The following is a 27,442-nucleotide window of genomic DNA, read 5'->3' as shown; positions in this document are numbered from 1 at the left end:
TAATAATGGAGCTCTATAGGAGAAAGCCCTGCCTCCAGCTGTTTGCGTAGAAATTCTAGGGACAATTAGCCCACCGTGCGTAATGCTCAGAGAGATTGGAGCGAGCCCATGTAATGTTTGTAGGTTAGCAGTAAAACCTTGAAATCAGCCATTGCCTTAACAGGAAGCCAGTGTAGGGAGGCTAGCACTGGCGTAATATGATCCAATTTTTTGTTCTAGTCAGGATTCTAGCCGCTGTATTTAGCACTAACTGAAGTTTATTTAATATATAATAATAATAATATATGCCATTTAGCAGACGCTTTTATCCAAAGCGACTTACAGTCATGTGTGCATACATTCTACGTATGGGTGGTCCCGGGATTGAACCCACTACCCTGGCGTTACAAGCGCCATGCTCTACCAACTGAGCTACAGCTACTTTCCGGGTAGCCGGAAAGTAGAGCATTGCAGTTGTCTAACCTAGAAGTAACAAAAGCATGGATTAATTTTTCTGCATCATTTTTGGACAGAAAGTTTCTGATTTTTGCAGAAATATGGAAAAAAGTTGTCCTTGAAACAGTCTTGATATGTTCGTCAAAAGAGAGATCAGGGTCCAGAGTAACACCGAGGTCCTTCACAGTTTTATTTGAGACGACTGTACAACCATCAAGATTAATTGTCAGATTGATGTTGGTGTTACCTTAGTCAGAGATCTCTCTCATGTCTCCGCCTTAACAATCGTCGTCCCAAAAGGCAGGAAGGCAGCAAACAAGTTTAGGTCTGCATACAGTTAAGCCCATAGAAACGCACTGGGCTTATTTTGGCGAGAGTGAATTCTCTCACTTCCTCTCTGCCATATAGTCATGCTTGCAACCAAAGTCTTTAAAGATACAGTTCATTCGGAAAGTATTCAGACCCCTTGACTTTGGCCACATTTTGTTCCCATTCCTCTCTGCAGATCCTCTCAAGCTCAGTCAGGTTGGATGGGAGTATTGCTACACAAATATTCAAGTCAGGGCTTTGGCTGGGCCACTCAAGGACATTCTGAGACTTGTTTCCGAAGCCACTCCTGTGCTGTCTTGGCTGTGTGCTTATGGTCATTGTCCTGTTGGAAGTTAGAGCCTTCGCCCCAGTCTGAGGTCCCGAGTGCTCTGGAGCAGGTTTTCATCAAGGATCTCTGTACTTTTCTCCATTCATCTTTCCCACCTTCCCATCTGGTCTCGCTGCCACTGAAACACATCCCCAAAGCTTCACTGTAGGGATGGTGCCAGGTTTCCTCCAGATGTGATGCTTGGCATTCAGGCTAAAGAGTTCAATCTTGGTTTCATCAGACCAGAGAATCTTGTTTCTCATGGTCTGAGAGTCCTTTAGGTGCCTTTTGGCAAACTCCAAGCAGGCTGTCATGTGCCTTTTTACTTGGCTTCCGTCTGGCCACTCTACCATAAAGGCCTGATTGGTGGAGTGCTGCAGAGATGGTTGTCCTTCTGGAAACTTCTCCCATCTCCACAGAGGAACTCTTTCAGAGTGACCATCAGGTTTTTGGTCACCTCCCTGACCAAGGCCCTTCTCCCCCGATTGCTCAGCTCTAGGAAGAGTCTTAGTGGTCCTAAACTTTTTCCACTTAAGAATGATGGAGGACACTGTGTTCTTGGGGACATTCAATGCTGCAGACATTTTTTGGTACCCTTCCTCAGATCTGTGCCACGACACAATCCTGTCTCGGAGCTCTATGGACAAGTGTGTGCCTTTCCAAATCATGTCCAATCAATTTAATATACCACAGGTGGACTCCAATCAAGTTGTAGAAACATCTCAATGTTGATCAATGGAAACAGGATGCACCTGTGCTTAATTTCAAGTCACATATAGCAGGGTCTGAATACTTAAAAAATATATATACCTTATTAATATACATATACTTGTGTTTAATAAATTTGCACAGAAAAATATACCTGTTTTTGTTTTGTCATTATGGGGCTTTGTGTGTAGTTAGAAGAGGGATTAAAAAAATAAATAAAACATTTAGAATAAGGATGTACGGTAACAATTTCAAGGGGACTGAATACTTTCCGAATGCACTGTATGTTCGTCTCCGGTTGGTATTGTCATTGGAACAATTTAGTCCTTTTTGAAAAGACTACAGGCAATTTATCTATTTTACAAGCATTCTGTACAATACAAATGAAGTATTTCTTTGTTTACCATGTCAAATCTACTGTGGCAATTTCACTGACACTTTGTATGAATGGAAACCAAGGTTGGTGTAATTTTATTTGTTTAATATTTATGTTATCCATAATGGTAATTTATTATCAAGAAAAATAAGAAATGCCCATATTTGAAATACATCAAGTCAATTTGGAGATTGCATTATTTGTGCCAGAAGGAATTGAACCCACGCCAACATGGTAGGCCTGTATGTGCGCGCTGAAGGCAGTGGCCCTGGATGAATTTCAGATACATTTTTGCACATTTGAATGTAGTAGTAATAGGACAATAGGACAATAGCATTTGAGCGAGCGAGAGAACATTATTGTACGATAGAAAGCCCTGAGCCAAATGACTCGACTGCCCCAGAATGGAAACAAAGAACTGCTCATTTTTAGCCAATCACAAGGCTCGTTTTAATTTCCTGATGCATCAGGAAAATTCTCTTTCAGACAGCATATGCAGCAACTATATAGAGATGATAACTTGGAAATGAAACAAATGTAATATACACAACAACCAAATATTTTCTTAAAGTAATGTGAATAAATTATGGTTAGTAAGTTTATAAGCAGTCAGTACCATCATAGGGCTTTTATTAATTGTTTTTCCGTGTTCTTACAGCATTCAATCCGCATAGTGCATTTCTTGTCAAAAATAATAATCAAAACCGAAAAACCGTGATTTACTAATCGAATCCAACGTCAAAAAGACTAATCGCTCAGCATTAGTACAGTTCATAAGTCATTTCAATGCACTTTTATGACTCAAAGAAGAGTCTTCAACTATAAGGTGCATTTTTGAGCTATCCTAGCTGTGCCCTTGAGGAACTAGAGCAGGCACACAACCCGGCATCCCCACCATCACACAATTATTGTTCAATCGAGTGCAGGCTCAACTGAATGAACAACAGAGACGGAACGCAATATGGCATTTTATTAAATAGTTTGGGCTATGGCCTCATCTCCGAGGAATGCTCCTCGGAGCCCGATAGTGATGACAAGTAGCCCTGGGAAGCTGTCATCGAAAACCCCCCCGCTAGGGGAAAGGAGTAACAATTGACGGGCCTCCGGGTTATTATAGCTGGTGGTGGGGAGATGGTTGTAGAAAACTGTTGCTGAAAAACAGCAAGTGAGAGAACATGGGTAAGTTGACATAACTACATCCCAAGATTTACACCCATTGGAGAGACAAAAGCGATACTTTAATGATTGAGCCCATAGATACAGTTTTATTTTTTAGTTAACCAGGCAAGTCAGTTAAGAACAAATTCTTATTTACAATGACGGCCTACCAGCAAGAGTGCAGAATGTGCATTTTAATGCTAAAGGTAAATGACATTAATATGATTAATAGTAAGAGGAGAAGAAAGAGACGCTATGCTGATGATACCTTTGTATTCATTTCCATATAATTGGAGACAGAGTAAATTAAGTTATGCTGGTTGATTAAGTTAAACGACATTCAGATCAGCCTTCCTTATTGAACATTTGATTACGCAATCCTAAAAAGGTCCATTATAAATTGCAATCTGGGTCAGGTGGGCATCATTTGAAAGCTTGTTCTATTGCCAACATGACTAGTTATAAAAAGTTATTTCATTGTTAGGCTTTCACAATGCAATTCAGGGGAAAAGTTCTTCAATTTGGTGCGCACAAAAAGGAGTCATGAGTGCATTCAGGTGTGTGCTGTGGCAAATTTTCTTCACAAAAAGACAAACGTCTCAGGGGATGACACCATGTCATCGTGTAACTGTACATCAAACATAGTGATCATAAATGTTGGCTCGGGCTGACCCCATTTAGTCGACTGGTCGATTGTTTGGTCGATAGGCTGTTCGTCATCCGAGATTTCTTTAGTCAAGCAGTAGCAAAATAAATATTAAATTATGGTATACAAGACACCTGTCTGATTAGTGCATGTCTGAGTGGACTAATCCTTTGGCGGCACAGTACATCAGTCTAAGACATTTGCTACTGAAATTGTATGTGGTTTTATTACGTAAGAACAATGGTGCAACACAAATAAAAGTCATACTTTATAACAAATGTGGGGGTTATCCAGTGTTGGATAGTGGTCGCTGTTCGCGGTTCTGAAACACGTAAGTGTGCTGTTGAATTGGCACCTTCTCCTAGACCATGTTGCTATGGTGCATAATAGCAAAGTTACCCAGCATTGGTGTTGAGAACAATGCGGCGGACGCAGCAGAAGACGAGAAAACAGTCCTTGCCTTAATTGTCTACATCAGTCTCAACGTCAACAGTGAAGAGGTGACTCCGGGATGCTGGCCTTCTAGGCAGAGATGCAAATAGAAAGCCACATCTCAGACTGGCCAATAAAAATACAATATTACGATGAGCAAAAGAAGAGACACCGAACAGAGGAACTCTGCCTAGAAGGGCAGCGTCCCGGAGTCGCCTCTTCACTGTTGACGTTGAGACTGGTGTTTTGCGGGTACTATTTAATGAAGCTGCCAGTTGAGAACTTGTGAGGCATCTGTTTCTCAAACTAGACACTCTAATATACCTGTCCTCTTGCTCAGTTGTTTAATAGCCTACTGATTCCGTGAGCACCAAGCCTCAGTCGACCACAACATGATGGATAAACAATTTCACAAATTTGGCTGTTTTTAAATCTTTAATCTGTAATAAAGGCTTTAAACATCTGCCATTTTCAACCGGCATTCGGGTCGGAGCACTCTTTTCCACTCTTTTCCACTCTTTTCCACTCTTTTCCACTATTTTCCACTCTTTTCCACTCTTTTCCACTCTTTTCCACTCTTTTCCACTCTTTTCCACTCTTTTCCACTCTTTTCCACTCTTTTCCACTCTTTTCCACTGTTTTCCACTATTTTCCACTGTTTTCCACTGTTTTCCACTATTTTCCACTGTTTTCCACTGTTTTCCACTTTTTCCACTCTTTTCCACTGTTTTCCACTGTTTTCCACTGTTTTCTTTTTCCACTCTTTTCCACTCTTTTCCACTGTTTTCCACTTTTCCACTTTTTCCACTGTTTTCCACTCTTTTCCACTCTTTTCCACTTTTTCCACTGTTTTCCACTGTTTTCCACTCTTTTCCACTCTTTTCCACTCTTTTCCACTATTTTCCACTCTTTTCCACTCTTTTCCACTCTTTTCCACTCTTTTCCACTCTTTTCCACTCTTTTCCACTCTTTTCCACTGTTTTTCCACACTTTTTTGTTGATGTTTTATCTCTTTCTTCTTTTTTTTCTTTTTAATTATCCCCATTCTGACAAACAGCCTTAATTTCATAACCACAAGCAACTTTTTCCAATCAAAGTTTCATTTTCCATTAACCTAAATCTTGGCTAAATTCATTATCAGCACTATGACTCAAATGCAGAAGAAAATGTGTTAGCCTACTCCAGTCCTAAGGCAAGTTAAAGCCTGCACAAAATGTTTTCTGGTGTGATATTAAATGAATAATTCCAATATTTACAACGAGTAGCCTAGTTTGCTATGCTTCCAATTGCTGCAGATGAAAACTTTGTATTTTCTTTGTCAAAGATGGAGTGAATAGACAAGACTATACATTGCCTTGCAAAAGTATTCATGCTCCTTGGCATTTTTTTTCTATTTTGTTGCATTACAAGCTGTAATTTAAAAGGATTTAAATGTGGATTTCATGTAATGGACATACACAAAATCGTCCAATTTGGTGAAGTGAAATGAAAAAAAGAACTTGTTTCGGAAAAGTGGTGTGTGCATATGTATTCACCCCCTTTGCTATGAAGCCCCTAAATAAGATCTGGTGCAACCAATTACCTCCAGAAGTCACATAATTAGTTAAATAAAGTCCACCTGTGTGCAATCTAAGTGTCACATGATCTGTCACATTCTCTCAGTATATATACACCTGTTCTAAAAGGTCCAATAGTCTGCAGCACCACTAAGCAAGGGGCACCACCAAGCAAGGTGACACCATGAAGACCAAGGAGCTCTCCAAATAGGTCAGGGACAAAGTTTTTTCAGTACAGACCAGGGTTGGGTTATATAAAAATATCAGAAACTTTGAACATCCCACAGAGCACCATTAAATCCATTATTAAAAAATGGAAAGAATATGGCACCACAACAAACCTGCCAAGAGAGGGCCGCCCACCAAAACTCACGGACCAGGCAAGGAGGGCATTAATCAGAGAGGCAAAGATAATCCTGAAGGAGCTGCAAAGCTCCACAGAGGAGATTGGAGTATCTGTCCATAGGACCACTTTAAGCCGTACACTCCACAAAGCTGGGCTTTACGAAAGAGTGGCCAGAAAAAGAGCCATTGCTTAAAGAATAAAATAAGCAAACACATTTGGTGTTCGCAAAAAGGCATGTGCGAGACTTCCCAAACATATGGAAGAAGGTACTCTGGTCAGATGAGACTAAAATTGAGCTTTTTGGCCATCAAGGAAAACACTATGTCTGACGCAAACCCAACACCTCTCATCACGCCGAGGACACCATCCCCACAGTGATGCATGGTGGTGGCAGCATCATGCTGTGGGGATGTTTTTCCCATCAGCAGGGACTAGGAAACTGGTCCGAATTGAAGGAATGATGGATGGTGCTAAATACAGGCAAATTCTTGAGGGAAACCTGTTTCAGTCTTCCAGAGATTTACCTTCCAGCATGACAATGACCCTCAGCATAGTGGTAAAGCAACACTCAAGTGGTTTAAGTGGAAACATTTAAATGTCTTGGAATGGCCTAGTCAAAGCCCAGACCTCAATCCACTTGAGAATCTGTGGTGTGACTTAAAGATTGCTGTACTCCAGCAGAACTCATCCAACTTGAAGGAAATGGAGCAGTATTGCCTTGAAGAATGGGCAAAAATCCCAGTAGCTAGATATGCCAAGCTTATAGAGACATACCCCAAGAGACTTGCAGCAGTAATTGCTGTAAAAGTTGGCTCTACAAAGTATTGACTCAAGTTCTGTTTTTTTGTCTTACTTCTTGTTTGTTTCACAATAAAACATATTTTGAATCTTCAAAGTGGTAGGCATGTTGTGTAAATCAAATGATACACCCCCCCCCCCCCAAAAAAAATATATTTTAATTCCAGGTTATAAGGCAACAAAATAGGAACAATTCCAAGGGGGGGGGTGAATACTTTCGCAAGCCACTGTATATTTTACTACCACTGTACTCTGTTGTTTGTCAGGGAAGTGTTTCATCTCATAGTATAGTTGAGTGATGTTTACCAGTCTGGTAGGGGAGGAGTTGGTGGGGTTGTACTCACTGTCATCTGTGGCTGTGTAGTCTCCAGGGGTGTGGCTGTCTGTGGGCACAGTAGGGGTGTGGCTGTGTAGTCTCCAGGGGTGTGGCTGTCTGTGGGCACAGTGGGGGTGTGACGTAGTAGCCAAACTGCCCGGCGCTCCTGCAACAGCAGCGGGTGGATCTGAGGAGCAACCAGGACAGCAGGGAATGAGGGAAACTTAGGCTACAGTTGCTACTGAACAATGGGACAATTCACTCCAGGAGGGTGGAATTCCACTCTCCTTAAAAAAGTACAAATATAGGCCTAAATTATTTTCCATCTCTTCAATATTCACACCATATATTATTTGTTATTTGGACAGGGGTTAAATACCTCATTTGTCCAATAGAAGTAGCTGATAGTCGGTAACTGTGCCGAACTTGGGCTTCAATATGACAGGCTCAGTGAAAGGCTGGCCGCAGGATATCCAGTTAGTTGATGAGCTCTTAATATCCGCAAAACGTGTACAAACTAAGATATTATTACTAACAGTAGTCTATCTGTACATATAAGCAAGTCCCTTTATTGGAATGGATGAAAAATGTGTGAGCTCTGATAAAGGGGCAAACAATACATTAATTTACTTACCCATATGACAGACAGCATCAAGACAAGAGGTCGACCGATTATGATTTTTCAAAAAAGAGGACCAAAAAAGCCGATACCGATTAAACTGACGATTTATAAAAAAATATATATATGTGTGTAATAATGACAATTACAACAATACTGAACACTTATTTTAACTTAATATAATACATCAATAAAATCAATTTAGTCTCAAATAAATAATGAAACATGTTCAATTTGGTTTAAATAATGCAAGAAAACAGGTTTTGGAGAAGAAATTAAATGTGCAATATGTTCCATGTAAAAAAGCTAACATTTAAACTTCCTTGCTCAGAAGATATGAAAGCTGGTGGTTCATTTTAACATGAGTCTTCAATATTCCCAGGTAAGACGTTTTAGGTTGTAGTTATTATAGGACTATTGCTCTCTTTTCCATTTGTATTTCATATACCTTTGACTATTGGATGTTCTAATAGGTACTTTAGTATTGCCAGCCTCATCTCAAGAGTTGAATGGCCTGAAGTCATAAACAGCTCAATGCTTGAAGCACAGCGAAGAGCTGCTGGCAAATGCAGGAAAGTGCTGTTTGAATGAATGCTTACGAGCCTGCAGCTGTCTACCACCGCTCAGTCAGACTGCTCTATCAAATCATAGACTTAATTATAATATAATAACACACAGAAATACGAGCCTTAGGTCATTAATATGGTCAAATCCGGAAACAATCATTTCGAAAACTTTTTTCCCCCAGTGAAATACAGAACCGTTCCATATTTTTTCTAACGGGTGGCATCCCTAAGTCTAAATATTGCTGTTACATTGCACAACCTTCAATGTTATGTCATAATTATGTACAATTCTGGCAAATTAGTATGGTCTTCACACAGTTCGCAAGGAGCCAGGCGGCCCAAACTGCTGCATATACCCTGACTCTGTTGCACAGAACGCAAGAGAAGTGAGACAATTTCCCTAGTTAAAATAAATGCATGTTAGCAGGCAATATTAACTAAATATACAGGTTTCTAAATATATACTTGTGTATTGATTTTAAGAAAGGCATTGATGTTTATGGTTAGGTACACATTGGTACACATGAGTGCTTTTTTCGCGAATGCGCTTGTTAAATCACCCGTTTGGCAAAGTAGGCTGTGATTCAATGATTAATTAACAGGCACCGCATTGATTATATGCAACGCAGCACAAGCTAGATAAACTAGTAATATCATCAACCATGTGTAGTTAACTAGTGATTATGTTAAGATTGATTGTTTTCTATAAGATAAATGTAATGCTAGCTAGCAGCTTACCTTGGCTCCTTGCTGCACTTGCATAACAGGTAGTCAGCCTGCCACGAAGTCTCCTCATGGCTCATGGAGGGCAATGTAATCGGTGTCCAAAAATGCTGATTACTCAATTGTTATGAAACTTGAAATCGGCCCTAATTAAATCGGCAATTCCGTTTAATTGGTCGACCTCTAATCAAGACTCAAGGGGATCCTTCAATAATCCTCCACCTTTCGCAGTAGGGCATTGGGCTCATTCTTCTGGGCTCATCAATGCTGTGGTACAGAATGGTTAGGTGACTCAGGCACAGTAGTCCATCAGGCACAGTAATTTAGCTACTGAGTTTGACTGTTTTCATACTAAAATGAAGTTGAGAGTAGGGGATTATTGCCTATGCTAGGCACTGTATGCAGGCAGCATAGACCATATCATTACAGGGCAATGCTGTATTTTCAGTTACTACCCGGGGTCAAATGTCCCTTGCTTGTGACATCCTCTGTCTACAAATTGAAGTTGTCTACTGCTTGAAGATGGATTTTTTTTTACTAATTTGACGTTAACCGTATGATAGGTTACACCAGTATTGTCAGTTAGTGTGTACCCATATCAGATTGAAGACATAGGTTTGAGTGTTGACGATGACGAGTTGAGTTTAGTGCTCCTCCAGTTGATTTTTCTTTTTTTTTCAATGGTTGCATCACTCGTCTATATTCAGTCAACTACTGTTTTTACAGGACAAAGCTTTTATCCTGCAGCTTAATATCTACATTTTGGTTGCACAACTTGTAAACAAGTAAAAGGAAAGAAACATTAATATAATGTCTCTCTCTCTAAGTGCTGAGTGTTCTCACCCGTCTTGACTCATGCGTAATTTAGTTATTTTGATAGGTAATGTTAGCTGACTGGCCTTTCGCATGAATCGAATGACATTTAACATGAACGTCAACAGTTCTAACGTAGCTACAAGCTTTTAGCAAATACACAGCAGCCCATTGATTTGAGATGCATCCCCTTTTCATCGGTGCTTGAGTTGGAGGTTTAATTTAAAACATTTGCTGTGTTTATTAACGGCGAACGTTACTTACCGCACTCATCCAGCCTTGGAATTGACATCGTGACAGATGGGGTCACCACATTCTCATTATTTCGTAGAGCGCACTTTTCACGGGGATAACAAAAATACAGTGGCGTCTCCCTCGGCTATTATTGTTTGAGGTACTTTTACGTTAAGCATTTTTTCACTTTTCAGGACCATAATTATGCCCGACTTCCACAACTTCTTCGCCACGAACTCCGCATTTCAGACTCTTGCTGACAGAATATAGGGCCGTGTTTTGACACACTGACTGGAGCGTAAAACGCCTTAATTATATTGAAGAATTAACTGTCTGGCATGGACCTGGGTGGGATAAAGTCTCGGTCGGTTGCACTTTTTTTTAAATATATAAATGATTTTGGAAACTTATGGGACATAGGTGTATTTAGCTTTGCTGAAGATGTCTTCAAACATCATCATTATGACTTTCAATCACAACAGATCTGATCAGTCTGTATCGTGCTATTTTGCTGCCCTCTAGTGCCAGTGATGTTCAACGTTTAGAGAGCAAAGATAAGAGGTTGAACAATTATTAAAGGAAAAGACATGGAGTCTTCTCCTGTAACACTTCACACATGCTGCTCTGGAAAACCACCATGCTTGGCTTTTAGTAATGCTAAAGCCTTTTGTGAACATATGTGGGTATTGTTTTTAGATCGAGCTGACAAGGTACAAATCTGTCGTTCTGCCCCTGAACAGGCAGTTAACCCACTGTTCCTAGGCCGTCATTGAAAATAAGAATTTGTTCTTAACTGACTTGCCTAGATAAATAAAGGTAAAATAAAAAATAAAATAAAATAAAAATTATATTCCTGTGTGAATCGGGTTTCTTGGGCACTTTGCCGTTACCATGGAGTTAACTGATATGGCATCTATCCAAGGAGCAAATACACACATCTCAAAATGCTTTTAATTACAATTCAAAATACCAAATAAAGATTTTACAAATTACAAATAAAGGATGCACAATACTCGCTGAGAGATATCATTTCTAACAAGCATAGCAAATAGGAGAAATGTATACAGTATGTTCTCTATCTACACAGCTCTGGGCATGTTACATGGTAAAAAGGCCTATTAATGTAAAACAATGAACAAAGTTTACCATTGACATGTCACTTCAAGAATCATCCAAAAAATTATATTAAATGGAGACTCCATAGGATAGATATGAATCTACTCATGTAAACAGTTTGTTTTAGAGTGAATACAGTCATACTGTAATTTAAAGACATAAGAGCATAAATGGTTGCAAAATGCCATTTGGGAAAAATATTACAATTAGCTTCAAACTTTTCTTATTAATAATATAAACGCATATAGCATGTGACTTCTGATCACATATTTCCATATTCATCAATTAAAACTATTTGTAAATAATATTTGGTTATTTAGTCAAAGGATTTGAAAAAAACAATACTTGCATAGTTTAAGATGTCAATAGTGCAATGAAGCAAAGGGGGTTATGCACGTAGAAATGTTAATAGGAAAGCATCATTTATCTTTTATAATGTACTGACTTATTGAAATCGAATATTTATTTTATGTATCATGTTCATTAGGCAGAAAAAGAAGGAAACAAAATGAAACAGGGAGGGACGACCTGGACTTGTCATATGAAGCCCTAAACACAAATATGTTTTTTTTCCACTGAGCGCCCTAAGGAACACGACCCAGGTTTCACTGTTAGTGAAAAATAAATCAGCAACACAGAAATAACTATGGATGGGAGGAATATGTAAAGACATCTTTGGATATTGTAAGAAAATAAACCAAGACTACCCCTTGAAGTCCATAATATTCTCATTGTAACTTTCTAGATTTCAAATGTCAAAAAAGATCTTACAGTGTCTAAAAGTACTATGTTAAGCTCTCCATCATCTGCATTGCATTTCCGGGAAAATACAAGTTTTGCATCTACTTAGCCAAACTACCTATGTCAGCATAAACAGAGCCTAAGGAAAACCAGGACTATACACTATATAAGAGGTGCTTGCAGTGTTTGCCAGTGTTTCCCCCTATATTCATTTAGCAGAGGCGAGCTGCCGCTGATAAATCGTTGCCACCACTCCAAAAAATATGAAATTATACAGTGCATTCAGACCCCTTGATGCTTTACACTTTATTTTTACAGTACAGCCTTATTCTAAAATGGATGACATTTTCCACAATCTACACACAATAGCCCATAACAACAAAGCAAAAACAAATTAAAACATTTTTTTTTTGCACATTTATTAAAAATTAAAAACAAGAATATCATAGAATTCAGACCTTTTACTCAGTACTTTGTTGAAGCAAGTTTGGCAGCAATTACAGCCTCGAGTCTTCTTGGGTATGACACTACAAACTTGGCACACCTGTATTTGGAGTTTCTCCCATTCTTATCTGTAGATCCTCTCAAGCTCGGTCAGGTTGGATGGTGAGCTTTGCTGCACAGCTATTTTCAGGTCTCTCCAGAGATGTTTAATCAGGTTCAAGTCCGGGCTCTGTCTGGGCCACTCAAGGACATTCAGAGACTTGTCCCAAAGCATCCCCACAACATTATGCTGACACCACAATGCTTCAACGTAGGGCAGGTGCCAGGTTTCCTCCAGACGTGATGCTTGGCATTTAGGCCAAAGAGTTCGATCTTGGTTTCATCATACCATAAAATCTTGTTTCTCATGGTCTGAGAATCTTTAGGTGCCTTTTGGAAAACTCCAAGCGGGCTGTCATTTGCCTTTTACTGAGGAGTGGCTTCCGTCTGACCACTCTGCCATAAAGGCCTGATTGGTGGAGTGCTGCAGAGATTGTTGTCCTTCTGGAAGGTTCTCCTATCTCGACAGAGGAGCTCTGGAGCTCTGTCGGAGTGACAACCGGGTCCTTGGTCCAAGGCCCTTCTCCCCTGATTGCTCAGCTTGGATGAGCGGGCAGCTCTAGGATGACTCTTGGTGGTTCCAAACTTTTTCCATTTAAGAATGATGGAGGCCACTGTTTTTTTAGAGACCTTCAATGCTGCAGAAATGTTTTGTGTACCCTTCCCGAAATCTGTGCCTTGACACAATCCTGTCTATGAGCTCTATGGACAATTGCTTTCGACCTGATGGCTTGGTTTTTTCACTGACATGCACTGTCAACTGTAGGACCCTATATAGACACTTGTATGCCTTTCCAAATCTTCTCCAATCAATGTTTTTTGTTAAGGACTGGGGGCTAAGAAACAGAATCTAGCTAAAACATCGGTAAAATCCTAGAGGAAAACCTGATTCAGTCCGTTTTCCACCAGACACCATGAGACAAATCTACCTTTCAGCAGGACAATAACCTAAAACACAAGGCCAAATATACACTGGATTTGCTTTTTTTTTTGCACTGCGCCCAGCCTGCCATAGGATTCGCTAGTGCGCGATGTGACAGGGACATCCCTGCCAAACCCTCCCCTAACCCGGACGACGCTGGGCCAATTGTGCGTCGCCCCATGGGTCTCCCGGACAGGGCTGGCTCCGACAGAGCCTAGACTCGAACCGATAATCGCTAGTGGCATAGCTAGCACTGCGATCCAGTGCCTTAGACCACTGCACCTCTCGGGAGGCCCACTGGAGTTGCTTACCAAGACAGCGAATGTTCCTGATCGGCCAAGATATAGTTTTGATTTAAATCTATGGCAAGACCTGAAAATGGTTGTCTAGCAATGATCCAACAACCAATTTTACAGAGCTTGAATTTGGAAAATAATAAAATGGGCAAATGTTGCACAATTCAGGTGTGGAAAGCGCTTAGACCTAACCAGAAAGACTCTGCCAAAGGTGCTTCTACAAAGTATTGACTTAGGGCTGTGAATACTTAAGTGAATTAGATATTTGTGTATTTCATTTTCCCTACATTTGCAAAATGGGGTAGTGTGTATAGATGGGTGGAAACGATACATTTAATCCATTTTGAATTCAGGCTGTAACAGAACAAAATGTGGAATAAGTCAAGGGGCATGAATACTTTCTGAATGCACTGTCAATGTGGCTTAGATATGGCATATTGCTGTTATTGTGAAATAATTCTAAACAGAAAGTTTTTTTTTTTAAATACTGTGAAAAACTATTAATAGAGCAGAATATTGTTGAATTTAGGGACACAGAGCCTGTATTTTAGTAGTGCTCTTCTGACAGTTTTGCTTCCATCCTTTAGAATCAGTGGTATTGTTCTTTCTTGGAACTCTGAGCCAACTCTTTCGCTATCTTTACCATCACAAACCTACTCACACTAGCATCTGGAACACAGTTTTTCAGGCTTTGTTACTATTCAAGATGCTCAAGAGGACGCTACCAAATTGGTTCAATATACCCAAAATAATATTATATACTGAAATAAAGATACCACTGTAGAGCAAGAGAAAGTAACATGAAAAAAATAAACGAGTACAACCAGGTAGGCCTTGCTATGCCGATCTTGCCTATTACTCCCCCTTCCTCTGCGACACCTCCTGACTGCAGCAGCCAGCCAGTCTGGCCGGCTCGGTCAGTAGGGAGTGGTGCCCTCCCATTCAACCAGATACTGCACCTTCCCCTCTGGAGTGACCCGGCGGGCCAGCACCTGGTACTTCTCTCCACAGGTGAGCCGCCCCGCCGCCCCAAAGTAGTTGGTGATGGACGACTTGAGGTGGGAGAGGGAGGAGTCGTCCTCGCTGATGCTGTCAAAGGTGTGGCTGTCGATCGCGTTGTCCAGCATCGCGGAGGCAGCCTCCTCTCCTGGTAGGCTCAGCTCCATGGGGCTCAGCTCGCTCTCCACCACCTCCTTCTTAGTGGCCAGCACCGTATAGTTAGAGGTGGGCAGCTTCCTCTTACGACTGCCAACATTCTTCCTGCAACAAGTTAGAATAACGGGTTCATTAGGGCATGCAGCAAAAAACATTTGGATAATCCATCTGTAGATGCTCTACAGCAGGGTTTGCCCAACCCTCTCCTCGGTCCCCCCAGACGTTTCACTTTTTTTTTTAACCCTACACTGGCACACCTGATTCAATTGATGATTAGTTAAGTAATTTAAATCAGGAGTGCCAGTTTAGGGTTAAAACGAAAACTCTGAGACATCGGTGCGGGCCTGAGGAGAGTTGAGAAACCCTGCTCTAGACTATCAGTAACATTTCAACTAGCTAGCTACTAACCCTTACCTGGCACTAAACTTAACCCTTAACCCTGCCCAGGACCGAGTTTGGGAAACCTTGTCTTATTGGACAAGTCCCTCCCTCTTTCAGTCTTGTTTTATTCCATTTGATGCCTAATGAACATAATGACCCTGATATCAGCAACCTATTGAAACAAAAGTAACGACTGTTTCCTGAATTTACTGCTTTTTGTGCTTTGCTGTGCCACCAGTCATACTTTTGTGGAGTCAACAAACACTTTTGTACAACTGGACATTGGACACCTACTGCGATTGCGTTACACAACATGGGTCAAGATATGTTTCTTGCCTTGCTGTTAGGAACAGGGCAACATTGAAAGGGGTCATTTTTGGCGTAGTATTAAGTGTGGAGGTGGAGCAATTGAAGTAGAAATTCCTGGTTTTTGTGACACCCGCTGTTTGGTGTGACGCAGACCCGGTAGGAAGCATGGTGAAACAGATGAGTCATTGTAGGTCCTTTTGAGTCAGTCTTTACCTGACAAAGTCATATTAGGATATATCAGTTATCCTGTTAGAGCTATTGTGCAGAATCTACTGTGCTGTTTCAGGTGCAATGTTCATGGTCATGTTGCAGCAGTTTGTAGGAGGGAGATACCAAGATGTGGGAAGTGTGCAGGAGGGAAAGGGATAGACGATTGTGTAGTTTCGGTGGATAAAGTTGTGTGTGTCAAATGTAGGGGTGTTGATGATTCTGGGGATCGGAAGTGTCCGGTGCAGGAGAGGCAAGTGGCCAGAGTCAGAGTAGTGCAGAGAGTTTCGTATGCTGAGGCAGTGATGAAAGTGGAGGAGCGATATGGCCAAAATATCATATCATTGTATTTTTCACATTTTTGATTAATAAAAGTTCTACATTTGCTTTATGAGTAGTGTGTGACCCTCTGGTGGCAACACATACAGTTGAAGTCAGAAGTTTACATACACCTTAGCCAAATACATTTAAACTTAGTTTTTCACAATTCCTGACATTTAATCCTAGTAATAATTCCGTTTTAGGTCAGTTAGGATCACCACTTTATTTTAATATGTTAAATGTCAGAATAATAGTAGAAAATTATTTATTTCAGCTTTTATTTTTTTCATCACATTCCCAGTAGGTAAGAAGTTTCTATACACTAAATTAGAATTTGGTAGCATTGCCTTTAAATTATTTAACTTCGGTCAAGCGTTTCAGATAGCCTTCCACAAGCTTCCCACAATAAGTTGGGTGAATTTTTTCCCATTCCTCCTGACAAAGCTGGTGTAACCAAGTCAGGTTTGTAGGCCTCCTTGCTCGCACACGCCTTTTCAGTTCTGCCCACACATTATCTATAACAACAACAAATTAGCTCCTTTAGTGACAGGGGTGGAACTAGGTGTGTGTGTAAAGCTGCGTGAGAGAGAGAGACTCAAGTAGCATAGTAAACTATAAAAATGGATGTTACACACACCGTATCACATTTAACAAACCAAGCATTCAAATACTGTTATAGAAGGTAAAGTAAAAACCTAAACCGGTCCGTGCATCAATACTGGTATATAGTAAAATATGGTATACCGCCCAGCCCTAGATCCCAGTGGGTAGTAGATTTGTGCCAGCACAGACGGATAGGCCAACAAGTGAGTTTTGCTTCAGCAAGGTTGGCTTCTTAGCGATGGTTATCAAATGTACTGCAGAAATGGAACGTAAATCACAGCGAATAAATGTTGTGGTGGCAGCTGCAGAGAAGTATTTAGGGATATGAGATTTGACTTCAAAAGAGTTACAGGGTGTGTTGAAGAGCGACGTCCCGTCATCCCAGACCCTTGGCATGGTGCAGGAGCAGATAGGGTCAAAGCAGTGGGAATGGGGTCGTGGGAAACTGGCAGCTGCAGAGAAGTACCTGGGTGTGCAAGATTTTACTGCAGAAGAGTTAATGGGGTGGTGGTTTAAATGTTTATTAAATAGTGGTATATAGGTCTAGGGCTAGTTGGTGGTACGATATTTTCCTTTTAGGAACAGGAATAATGAAGAGAATGTAATGTAGGTAGGCCGTGACTGGCCTCACACTTTAGAACAATAGGTGGTGGTGTATGCACCTTTAAGTTGGATGCAATCCACCAACCCAATCCAAGAGAAGACTGCGATTATTAACATGACTTGGACCAGCCTCCAGGTGTAGCTGTGGTCCGCTACATGATTTTTCTCTGTCAAATATTCATGCCCAATAACTGTGCTGCTTTTACATTCCCTCCTCAATGCCACACTTAAAGAGCGACTGCCTTTAAAAAGCAATAAATCCCTTTGAAAATGTCCTGTGTGGCACCCCGTATCTGGTAGTTTCCCCAATTCTTTACACTCTGAACATATCAAACATGCATGCATGTATAGTATATATGTGTAGGCAGAGTACCAGAGGGGAAACGGACAGGGCAGAGTAACATCAGTGTAAACATCATCATCACAATCAGTCCTCTCTCTCAGGGCTCTATTTGAACAAACCTAAAGCAATGATAAATCCAAGCACTGGAAATAGCGTTATACAGTTGAAGTCTGAAGTTTACATACACCTTAGCCAAATACATTTAAACTCAGTATTTCACTATTCCTGACATTTAATCTTAGAAAAAAATTCCTAGTTTCAGGTCAGTTATGATCACCACTTTATTTTAAGAAAGTGAAATGTCAGAATAATAGTAGAGAGATGGATTTATTTCAGCTTTTATTTATTTCATCACATTCCCAGTGGGTCAGAAGTTAACATACACTCAATTAGTATTTGGTAGCATTGCCTTTAAATTGTTGAACTTGGGTCAAACATTTCGGTTAGCCTTACACAAGCTTCCCACAATAGGTTGGGTGAATTTTGGCCCATTCCTCCTGACAGAGCTGGTGTAACTGAGTCAGGTTTGTAGGCCTCCTTGCTCGCACACGCTTTTTCAGTTCTGCCCTCACATTTTCTATGGGATTGAGGTCAGGGATTTGTGATGGCCACTCCAATACCTTGACTTTGTTGTCCTTAAGCCATTTTGCCACAAATTTAGAAGTATGCTTGGGGTCATTGTCTATTTGGAAGTCCCATTTGCGACCAAGCTTTAACTTCCTGACTTATGTCCTGAGGTGTCTCTTCAATATATCTACATCATTTTCCTGCCTCATGATGTGAAGTGCACCACCCTCCTGCAGCAAAGTACCCCCACAACATGATGCTGCCACCCCCGTGCTTCATGGTTGGGATGGTGTTTTTCGGCTTGCAAGCCTCCCCCTTTTTCCTCCAAACATAACGATGGTCATTACGGCCAAACAGTTCTATTTTTGTTTCATCAGACCAGAGGACATTTCTCCAAAATATACGATCTTTGTCCCCATGTGGAGTTGCAAACCGTAGCCTGGCTTGTTTTTAATGGCGGGTTTGGAGCAGTGGCTTCTTCCTTGCTGAGCGTTGTTTCAGGTTATGTCGATTTGGGACTCGTTTTACTGTGGATATAGATACTTTTGTACCTGTTTCCTCCAGCATTTTCACAAAGTCCTTTGCTGTTGTTCTGAGATTGATTTGTTCTTTTCCCACCAAAGTACGTTCACCTCTAGGAGACAGAGCGCGTCTCCTTCCTGAGCGGTATGACGGCTGCGTGGTCCCATGGTGTTTATACTTGCGTACTATTGTTTGTACAGATGAACGTGGTATCTCAGGCGTTTGGAAATTTCTCCCAAGGATGAATCAGACTTGTGGAGGTCTACAATTTATTTTCTGAGGTCTTGGCTGATTTCTTTGGATTTTTCCATGATGTCAAGCAAAAAACACTGAGTTTGAGGGTAGGCCTTGAAATACATCCACAGGTACACCTACAATTTACTCAAATGATTAGCCTATTAGTCAATTAGCCTATCAGAAGCTTCTAAAGCCATGCCACCATTTTCTGGAATTTTCCAAGCTGTTTAAAGGCAAAGTCAACGATGTGTATGTAAACGTCTGGAATTGTGAAACTATGAATTATAAGTGAAATAATCTGTCTGTAAACAATTGTTGGAAAAATTAAATTGTGTCATGCACAAAGTAGATGTCCTAACCGACTTAGGTTAAACTATAGTTTGTTAACAAGAAATGTGTGGAGTGGTTGAAAAACAAGTTAATGGCTCCAACCCAAGTGTATGTAAACTTCTGACTTCAACTGTAGGTCCTGGGGGTGTTTCAGAAATATGTTAGCTATTTTCACAGCCGTAATTATGAATGCAATAGCTGGCGGTGGCCCGAAAGGGCTGGATTTTGATGAATAAACAGTAGTTGTGACGAGGGCTTGGCCCCTCACTGGCCAATCAACGCGGTGCATAGGCTTAATACTGCCTGCGTTTGTCTCAAGTTCTGTAGGTTATTGTCATCAACTTCAATTCTCGTCCAGGTCCATTGTGGATTGATACTACCGTTTATTAAATAGCATAGGCTACGGTAATGAGTAATAGCAACAGTATGTTTGGAGTTGTAATTGGCTTCAACGAGCCTAGCCTACATGTCTTTACGTATAGCACTTCTCCAAAAACAACAAAATACTAGGCTCCGTAAATTGTATTGTATGTGAAGCATGTTGTCAATGAGCAAAATACAGCCTTGGCCTACTGTTGATACTGCATTATAGGACTGAATCCTTCAATAAGTTTGGATAAGGGAGTCTTTCGTAAAAACACGAGGCGCTCTTTGGAAATGGGGATGGCTACTTTTATGGAAATGCTACTTTGCAAGACCAGGATAAAAAAGGCAAAACTCATTGCTGTTGAACCATAGGCTTCTTTTGGCTATAAGCCAGAATACAAATGCGCACCTTTCTGATGCTGCTAAACCAGCCTTGATTAAGGGGAGGGTAGGCTATGCTTGGTTTTGAATCTAATTAAATGAACTTGTGTTTCTAAACCAGATGAATTGGCATAAAAGGCACATTTCTCCTTCCAAAGGCACTGTGTGTAATGCATGGCTGTGTTTCCGCTCTCAAACTCCACGGCATTATAAACAGCGTTACCATTAAGACCTGCTTTTTGTGGGTCTGAACTTCCCATTAGCTCTGCATGAAATTAAATATTGCCACCCCTCCCACCTCAGGGCAAGTGAGATGACGATAGACAGGTAAATTACCAAACCTTGCATTAGGGCCGTAAAATGGCAGTTTATACATGACGAAATTGCAAACTAACATGTGCCTCCTTAGTGCCAGCTGGAAATATAGAGCCACAGGAGATGTCAGCAGCTCCACCGGGATGCCAAACAGTAGGATTTTCAGTCATGAAACAAAACACAGTAAAAGGCATAGACAAATGATTATTAATATATATTTTTTGAAACCTAGCATAGAGTGTCAATACACTCTGTATGTCAGACTTCAGAGCCCCTCCCTCGTGCGAGGAGCCAGCACCGAGAGTGTCGCCTAATTAAGCCAGTCAGTTAGGGAGCCCAGGGGTGTTCGCAGATAACGGGAGGGGTGGTGTTTCACAGTGTTCAAATAATTCTGTCATCGGGGGGTTGTGAATGTGGATAGAGTGAATGTATAGTCACTTCCATTGCTAGGTTCCAACCAAGTTTAAGCAAATATTCAAGCTAATATTGGAAGATGTAGAGGAGCCAACCACATTAAATAATCCAGGACCTCACATCATACTTATTTTTGTGTGCTGTCAAACATGTTTTGGCTCTCCTCAACTCCTTACATAGGACAATGTCCAAGAGCTTAGAAAGGGTGGGAGACAAAATCTCTTCTGACAGCCCGGGCTGCAGCGGTTCCAGTCTTATCGATCGGTTTGCAACACATTCCACACAGTGGAGCAAAATAAAGAAGACAGGACCTCCTCCTAATGCCAACACAATGAACAATTTGCAGAGGTAACCGTGCGTGAGGGAGTTGCCTTTTCTAACAATAAAAGTCTTGGTGACTCTCGTACTGTACCTGAAGTCGTAGGAGACACTGGTGGTGGCGGACCCAGAGGTGCTGGCAGCGTCTGTGGAGTCCAGGTCAAGACTGAAGGTCCGTCCCGAGCTAGTGCTGAGGAGTAAACAGCGTCAGCTCCGTTCAGACGCTGGAAATAAGTGCTAATCAGAGGATTTTGTGGCCCCTGGACCAGATAGAATAGTCCTATTTTGTAGTTTCTAATCCTAACCTCAAAGTACATTATTACCATGGTCCCTCACCCTGCGACTTGAATTTGCAAGTCACTGTTCTGCGCCCATATAATAAAAGAGCCTGCATGCTAAAGGCGTGTGTATGTGTGAGAAAGTACTATATCTAGCTAATGGAAGAAAGTTAATGTAATGCTTCAAAGCTCCCACAGACTATTTTAGCTGTTCTCATCCTCCAGCTCAGTTCAGGTGCTATAGAGTTATGACCAAGCCTATTCCACTCCTCACATTCCGACAGTGTTAGTCCACTTTTTGGCGTTGCACCAGCTATTCCCCATCTCTTGATTTTCCTCTAAGAAAGCTTGGTTGATTCTCAACAGTCCCCAAAGTGTTTGCCTTTCTTTTATTATTATGCACTGTTCGGGAGATAACCTTTACAGGAAAGCATAATTAAATCTCTTCGTTCGACACATTGATGAATATCATCAGAGGGGTGACAAAACAACACTGGCAGAGGTTGTCTTTCAAAGGGAAATTCATGTAAATTAAGTAGATAGCTAGGGCCTTAAATGATTGCATTCAATCAAAGTCTATGTCAAATGTTTGCAGTCGTACAGAGTTCATTGGAAATGAGCATCTAGACAAAAGTGTTCAAAATTACACTTAGAGCTGGTTTTCAAGACACAGTCCTAGATTTAAAAGAACTTTATATTGATCAACTCCATTGAACATGCTACTTCATCCAAGCTGAATCTTAATCTGTCAGGGAAACTTGCCCTTAGTATCCAAACCATTTACCTTTTGAGGCTTTGTAACTCGTCCAATGTGAAGTCAAAGATGTTGGCCATATGATGGTTGGTGCTCCAGGCTGAGGTCAGGTCATTCTACATAACAAATCACACACACACACGGTATTATAGTACTCAGCCAGTGTCATAAACAGACAGTCATCATCATCATTGTCTTCATCACTACTGTTTAAATGCTACATGCCAGAGATCAACTAGATTCAGCCTGGGGCAATTTTCTTCTTTCATAATAAGAAGATGATCAGGGGGCCGAAACATAGTTACTAATAATATTATTTTACGACAAATTGACCGCAAGAAACCCTAACAGATATCATATTTGATATTACATTTACATTTAAGTCATTTACTAACTAAAATATTATTTGGAACAGCCACTTTACAATAGTGCATCTAAATCTTTTAAGGGGGGGGGGGGTGTGAGAAGGATTACTTTATCCTATCCTAGGTATTCCTTAAAGAGGTGGGGTTTCAGGTGTCTCCGGAAGGTGGTGATTGACTCCGCTGTCCTGGCGTCGTGAGGGAGTGTGTTCCACCATTGGGGAGCCATATCAATAAATATCAATAAATAAATAAATATGATATCAATAAAACATTTTATTAACTAAATGTATTTAGGGGTAGATCAGCTTTAATATTGCAGATAGATTGTGGCTTCCATCAATGTAATTGTCTGCGTAATTTTCAATCTCCCATTTATATTTTTTGTACAGTACCAGTCAAAAGTTTGAACACACCTACTCATTCAAGGGTTTTCCTTTATTTTGTATAAGGGCTATTTGACCGAGAAGGAGAGTGATGGAGCACTGTATCAGATGACCTGGCCTCCAGTCACCTGACCTCAACCCAATTGAGATGGTTTGGGATGAGTTGGACCGCAGAGTGAAGGAAAAGCAGCCAACAAGTGCTCAGCATATGTGGGAACTCATCTCTGAGACCATCTATTTTTCAACTGTGCTGTGCAAACATTCTGAACCTTTATATTCTCATAGTTTTTACAGATTGTAAATTAAAGATACAACATTTCCCTAAGAGTATTATCACATCATTGATCGATTGACTGAATTTTTTTAATCACCCAGCAGTGCTATTTGCAGAGACAGATTCAGGTAAATGTTGCAATTCTTCAGCTATTCCTGAACCTTTGACCAAAAACCAGCTAAATATGGCCAGTACCAAAATAAATGATCTAATAATTCTCTATTCACAGCAAAATCTGCAGAGCAGGGATGGTTGTGTCCCCATATACAGTTGAAGTCGGAAGTTTACATACACCTTAGCCAAATACATTTAAACTCAGTTTTTCACAATTCCTGACATTCAATCCCAGTAAAAATTCCCTGTTTTAGGTCAGTTAGGTTCACCACTTTATTTTAAGAATGTGAAATGTCAGAATAATAGTAGAAAGAATAATTCATTTCTGCTTTTATTTATTTCATCACATTCCCAGTGGGTCAGAAGTTTACATACACTCAATTAGTATTTGGTAGCATTGCCTTCAAATTGTTGAACTTGGGTCAAACGTTTTGGGTAGCCTTCCACAACCTTCTCACAATAAGTTGGGTGAATTTTGGCCCATTCCTCCTGACAGAGCTGGTGTAACTGAGTCAGGTATGTAGGCCTTCTTGCTCGCGTCACGCTTTTTCAGTTCTGCCCACAAATGTTCTATGGGATTGAGGTGAGGGCTTTGTGATGGCCACTCCAATACCTTGACTTTGTTGTCCTTAAGCCATTTTGCCACAACCTTGGAAATTGTCCATTTGGAAGACCCTTCAATATATCCACATCATTTCTCTCCCTCATGATGCCATCTATTTTGTGAAGTGCACCAGTCCCTCCTGCAGCAAAGCACCCCCCCAACATGATGCTGACACCCCCATGCATCAATGTTGGGATGGTGTTCTTCGGCTTGCAAGCATCCCCCTTTTCCTCCAAACATAACAAAGGACATTATGGCCAAACAGTTCTATTTTTGTTTCATCAGACCAGAGGACATTTCACAAAAAAGTAAGATCTTTGACCCCATGTGCAGTTGCAAACTGTAGTCTGTCTTTTTTATGACGGTTTTGGAGCAGTGGCTTCTTCCTTGCTAAGAGGCCTTTCAGGTTATGTCGATATAGGACTCGTTGTACTGTGGATATAGATACTTTTGTTCCGGTTTCCTCCAGCATCTTCACAAGGTCCTTTGCTGTTGTTCTGGGATTGATTTGCACTTTTGGAAATTGCTGACAAGGATGAACCAGACTTGTGGAGGTCTACAATTTTGTTTCTGATGTCTTGGCTGATTTATTTTGATTTTCCCATGATGTCAAAAAGAGGCACTGAGTTTGAAGGTAGGTCTTGAAATAATTCCACAGGTACAACTCCAATTTACTCAATGATGTCAGTTAGCCTATGACATCACTTTCCTGAATTTTCCAAGCTGTTTAAAGTCACAGTCAACTTAGTACATGAAATCTTCTGACCCACTGGAAATGTGATACAGTAAATTATAAATTGCACAATTGTTAAACAACAGATTATGCACAAATTATATGTCCTAACCGACTTGCCAAAACTATAGTTTGTTAAAACCTCTTAGGGATAGGGGGCAGTATTTTCACGTCCGGATGAAAAGCGTGCCCAAAGTAAACTGCCTGCTACTCAGGCCCAAAGCTAGGATATGCATATTATTAGTAGATTTGGATAGTGTCTGTGAGTATAACCAAACTGATTTGGCAGGCGAAACCCCAAGCACAATCCATCCAGGGACATTTTTTTTTTAGGTCAATCTGTTTTCCATTCGTTTTCTATGGTAAACCCTTTTTATTAGGAACCTGCTTGCAGTTCCTATGGCTTCCACTAGATGCCAACGTTTGTTTTCGTCCGGTATTGAACACAGTTTATCCAGTCTTAAATTTTATCTTTTATTTACGTTTTAGGATATATATCTAAGGTCGGATTAGGAAAGTTGTTTGAAATGTTTGGACCAAGTTTACAGGTCATTTATTAGATACTTTGTAGTCATGTTGGGCGAGTTGGAACCGGTGTATTTTCTGAATCAAACGATCCAAATACATGGACATTTTGGGGATATAAAGAAGGACTTTACCAAACAAAAGGACCATTTGTGATGTTTATGGGACATTTTGGAGTGCCAACAGAAGATGATCTTCAACGGTAAGGCATGAATTATAGCGTTATTTCTGACTTTTGTGTACCACCTGCCTGGTTGAAATATGATTTTCATGTGTTGGTATGCGGGGCGCTGTCCTCAGATAATCACATGGTCTACTTTCGCCGTAAAGCCTTTTTGAAATCTGACACTGTGGCTGTATTAACAAGAAGTTAAGCTTTATTTTGATGTATTACACATGGATGTTTTGAGAGTTTTTATTACGAGTATTTCTGTTTTTGAATTTGGCGCGCTGAAATTTCACTGGATGTTGTCAAATCAATCCCGTTACCGGGATTCGAGCGGGAAGGGATCACTAAGAAGTTAACAAGACATTTGTGGAGTGGTTGAAAATCAAGTTTTAATGACTCCAACCTAAGTGTATGTAAACTTCCGACTTCAACAGTATATAACATTCTACTGGTTGCAATAATTTGTATAATGATTTAAAATTGAAAAACTCAAAGTTTTGAATACAGCGTTGTTTTGTGTATCAGTTCATAAACCATGTGCCATGGAATTGGTACATCGAAAAATCTCTTCCCAACCTACAGTGCATTCGGAAAGTATTCAGACCCCTTCACTTTTTCCAGATTATGTTACATTACAGCCTTATAATAAAATTGATTAAATAGTCAATCTTCACAAAATACCCCATAATGACAAAGCAAAAACAGATAAGAAAACATTTATGAAATATTACATTTACATAAATATCACGTTTACATAAGTATTCAGACCCTTGACTCAGTACTTTGTTGAAGCACTTTTGGCAGCGATTACATCCTTGAGTCTTCTTGGGTATGACGCTACAAGCTTGGCACACATGTATTTAGGGAGTTTCCTATCTGCAGATCCTCTCAAGCTGTGTAAGGTTGTATAGGGAGCAACGCTGCACAGCTATTTTCAGGTCTCTCCAGAAATGTTTGATTGGGTTCAAGTCCGGGCTCTGGCTGGGCCACTCGAGGACATTCAGAGACTTGTCCCAAAGCCACTCCTGTGTTGTTTTGGTTGTGTGCTTAGGGTCATTGTTCTATTGGAAGGTGAACCTGCACTCCAGTCTGAGGTCCTGAGTGCTCTGTAACAGGTTTTCATCAAGGATCTCTCTGTACTTTGCACCGTTCATCTTTCCCTTGATCTTGAATTGTCTGCCAGTCCTTGCTGTTGAAAAACATCCCCACAGCATGATGCTGCCACTACCATGCTTCACCGTAGGGATGGTGCCAGGTTTCCTCCAGACGCTTGGCATTCAGGCCAAAGAGTTCAATCTTGGTTTCATCAGACCAGAGAATCTTGTTTCGGTGCCTCCAAGCGGGCCTTTTACTGAGGAGTGGGTTCTGTCTGGCCACTCTACCATAAAAAGGACCAAGGCCCTCATCTCCCGATTGTTCAATTTGGCCAGGCGACCAGCTCTAGGAAGTCTTTGTGTCTCCAAACTTCTTCCATTTAAGAATGAGGGAAGCCACTATGTTCTTGGAGACCTTCAGTGCTGCAGATATTTTTTGGTAACTTTCCCCAGTTCTGTGCCTTTACACAATCCTGTCTTGGAGCTCTTACGGACAACTCCTTCGACCTCGGGGCTTGGTTTTTGCACTGTCAACTGTGGGACCTTATATAGACAGGTGTGTGCCTTTCCAAATCATGTCCAATCAATTGAATTAACCACAGGTGGACTCCAATCAAGTTGTAGAAATATCTCAAGGATGATCAATGGAAACAGGATGCACCTGAGCTCAATTTCCAGTCTCATAACAAAGGGTGTGAATACTTCCATAAATAAAGTATCTGTTTTTTTAGCATTTAGCTAATAGCGTCTGATTTTGCTAGTAGTTTGTTCTAATTTTGTTAGCATTTTGTTAGCA

At 40.7% G+C, this 27,442-nt stretch overlaps 1 protein-coding gene across 2 annotated transcripts in view; it reads right to left on the bottom strand.

Annotated features, from left to right (window-relative positions):
- Nucleotides 1-11,300: 11,300 nt before the first annotated feature.
- Nucleotides 11,301-27,442, bottom strand: part of LOC118358041 (PHD finger protein 19-like) — a 31,757-nt gene continuing 15,615 nt past the window's right edge. For both annotated transcript variants that reach the window (XM_035735419.2, XM_035735418.2), the window contains 3 exons: nucleotides 22,416-22,501; nucleotides 21,448-21,543; nucleotides 11,301-15,241 (listed from right to left, as the gene is read on the bottom strand). In XM_035735419.2, the coding sequence (XP_035591312.1) occupies nucleotides 14,899-15,241; nucleotides 21,448-21,543; nucleotides 22,416-22,501 (525 nt within the window). In that variant the 3' untranslated portion in view covers nucleotides 11,301-14,898. The remainder of the gene's footprint in view (nucleotides 15,242-21,447; nucleotides 21,544-22,415; nucleotides 22,502-27,442) is intronic.

The sequence above is a fragment of the Oncorhynchus keta genome, chromosome 25, assembly GCF_023373465.1.
Source record: "Oncorhynchus keta strain PuntledgeMale-10-30-2019 chromosome 25, Oket_V2, whole genome shotgun sequence".
NCBI lineage: Eukaryota > Metazoa > Chordata > Actinopteri > Salmoniformes > Salmonidae > Oncorhynchus > Oncorhynchus keta.
The sequence above is the reverse complement of the archived record's forward strand: the minus strand, read 5'-3'. Positions and strand labels throughout refer to the sequence as shown.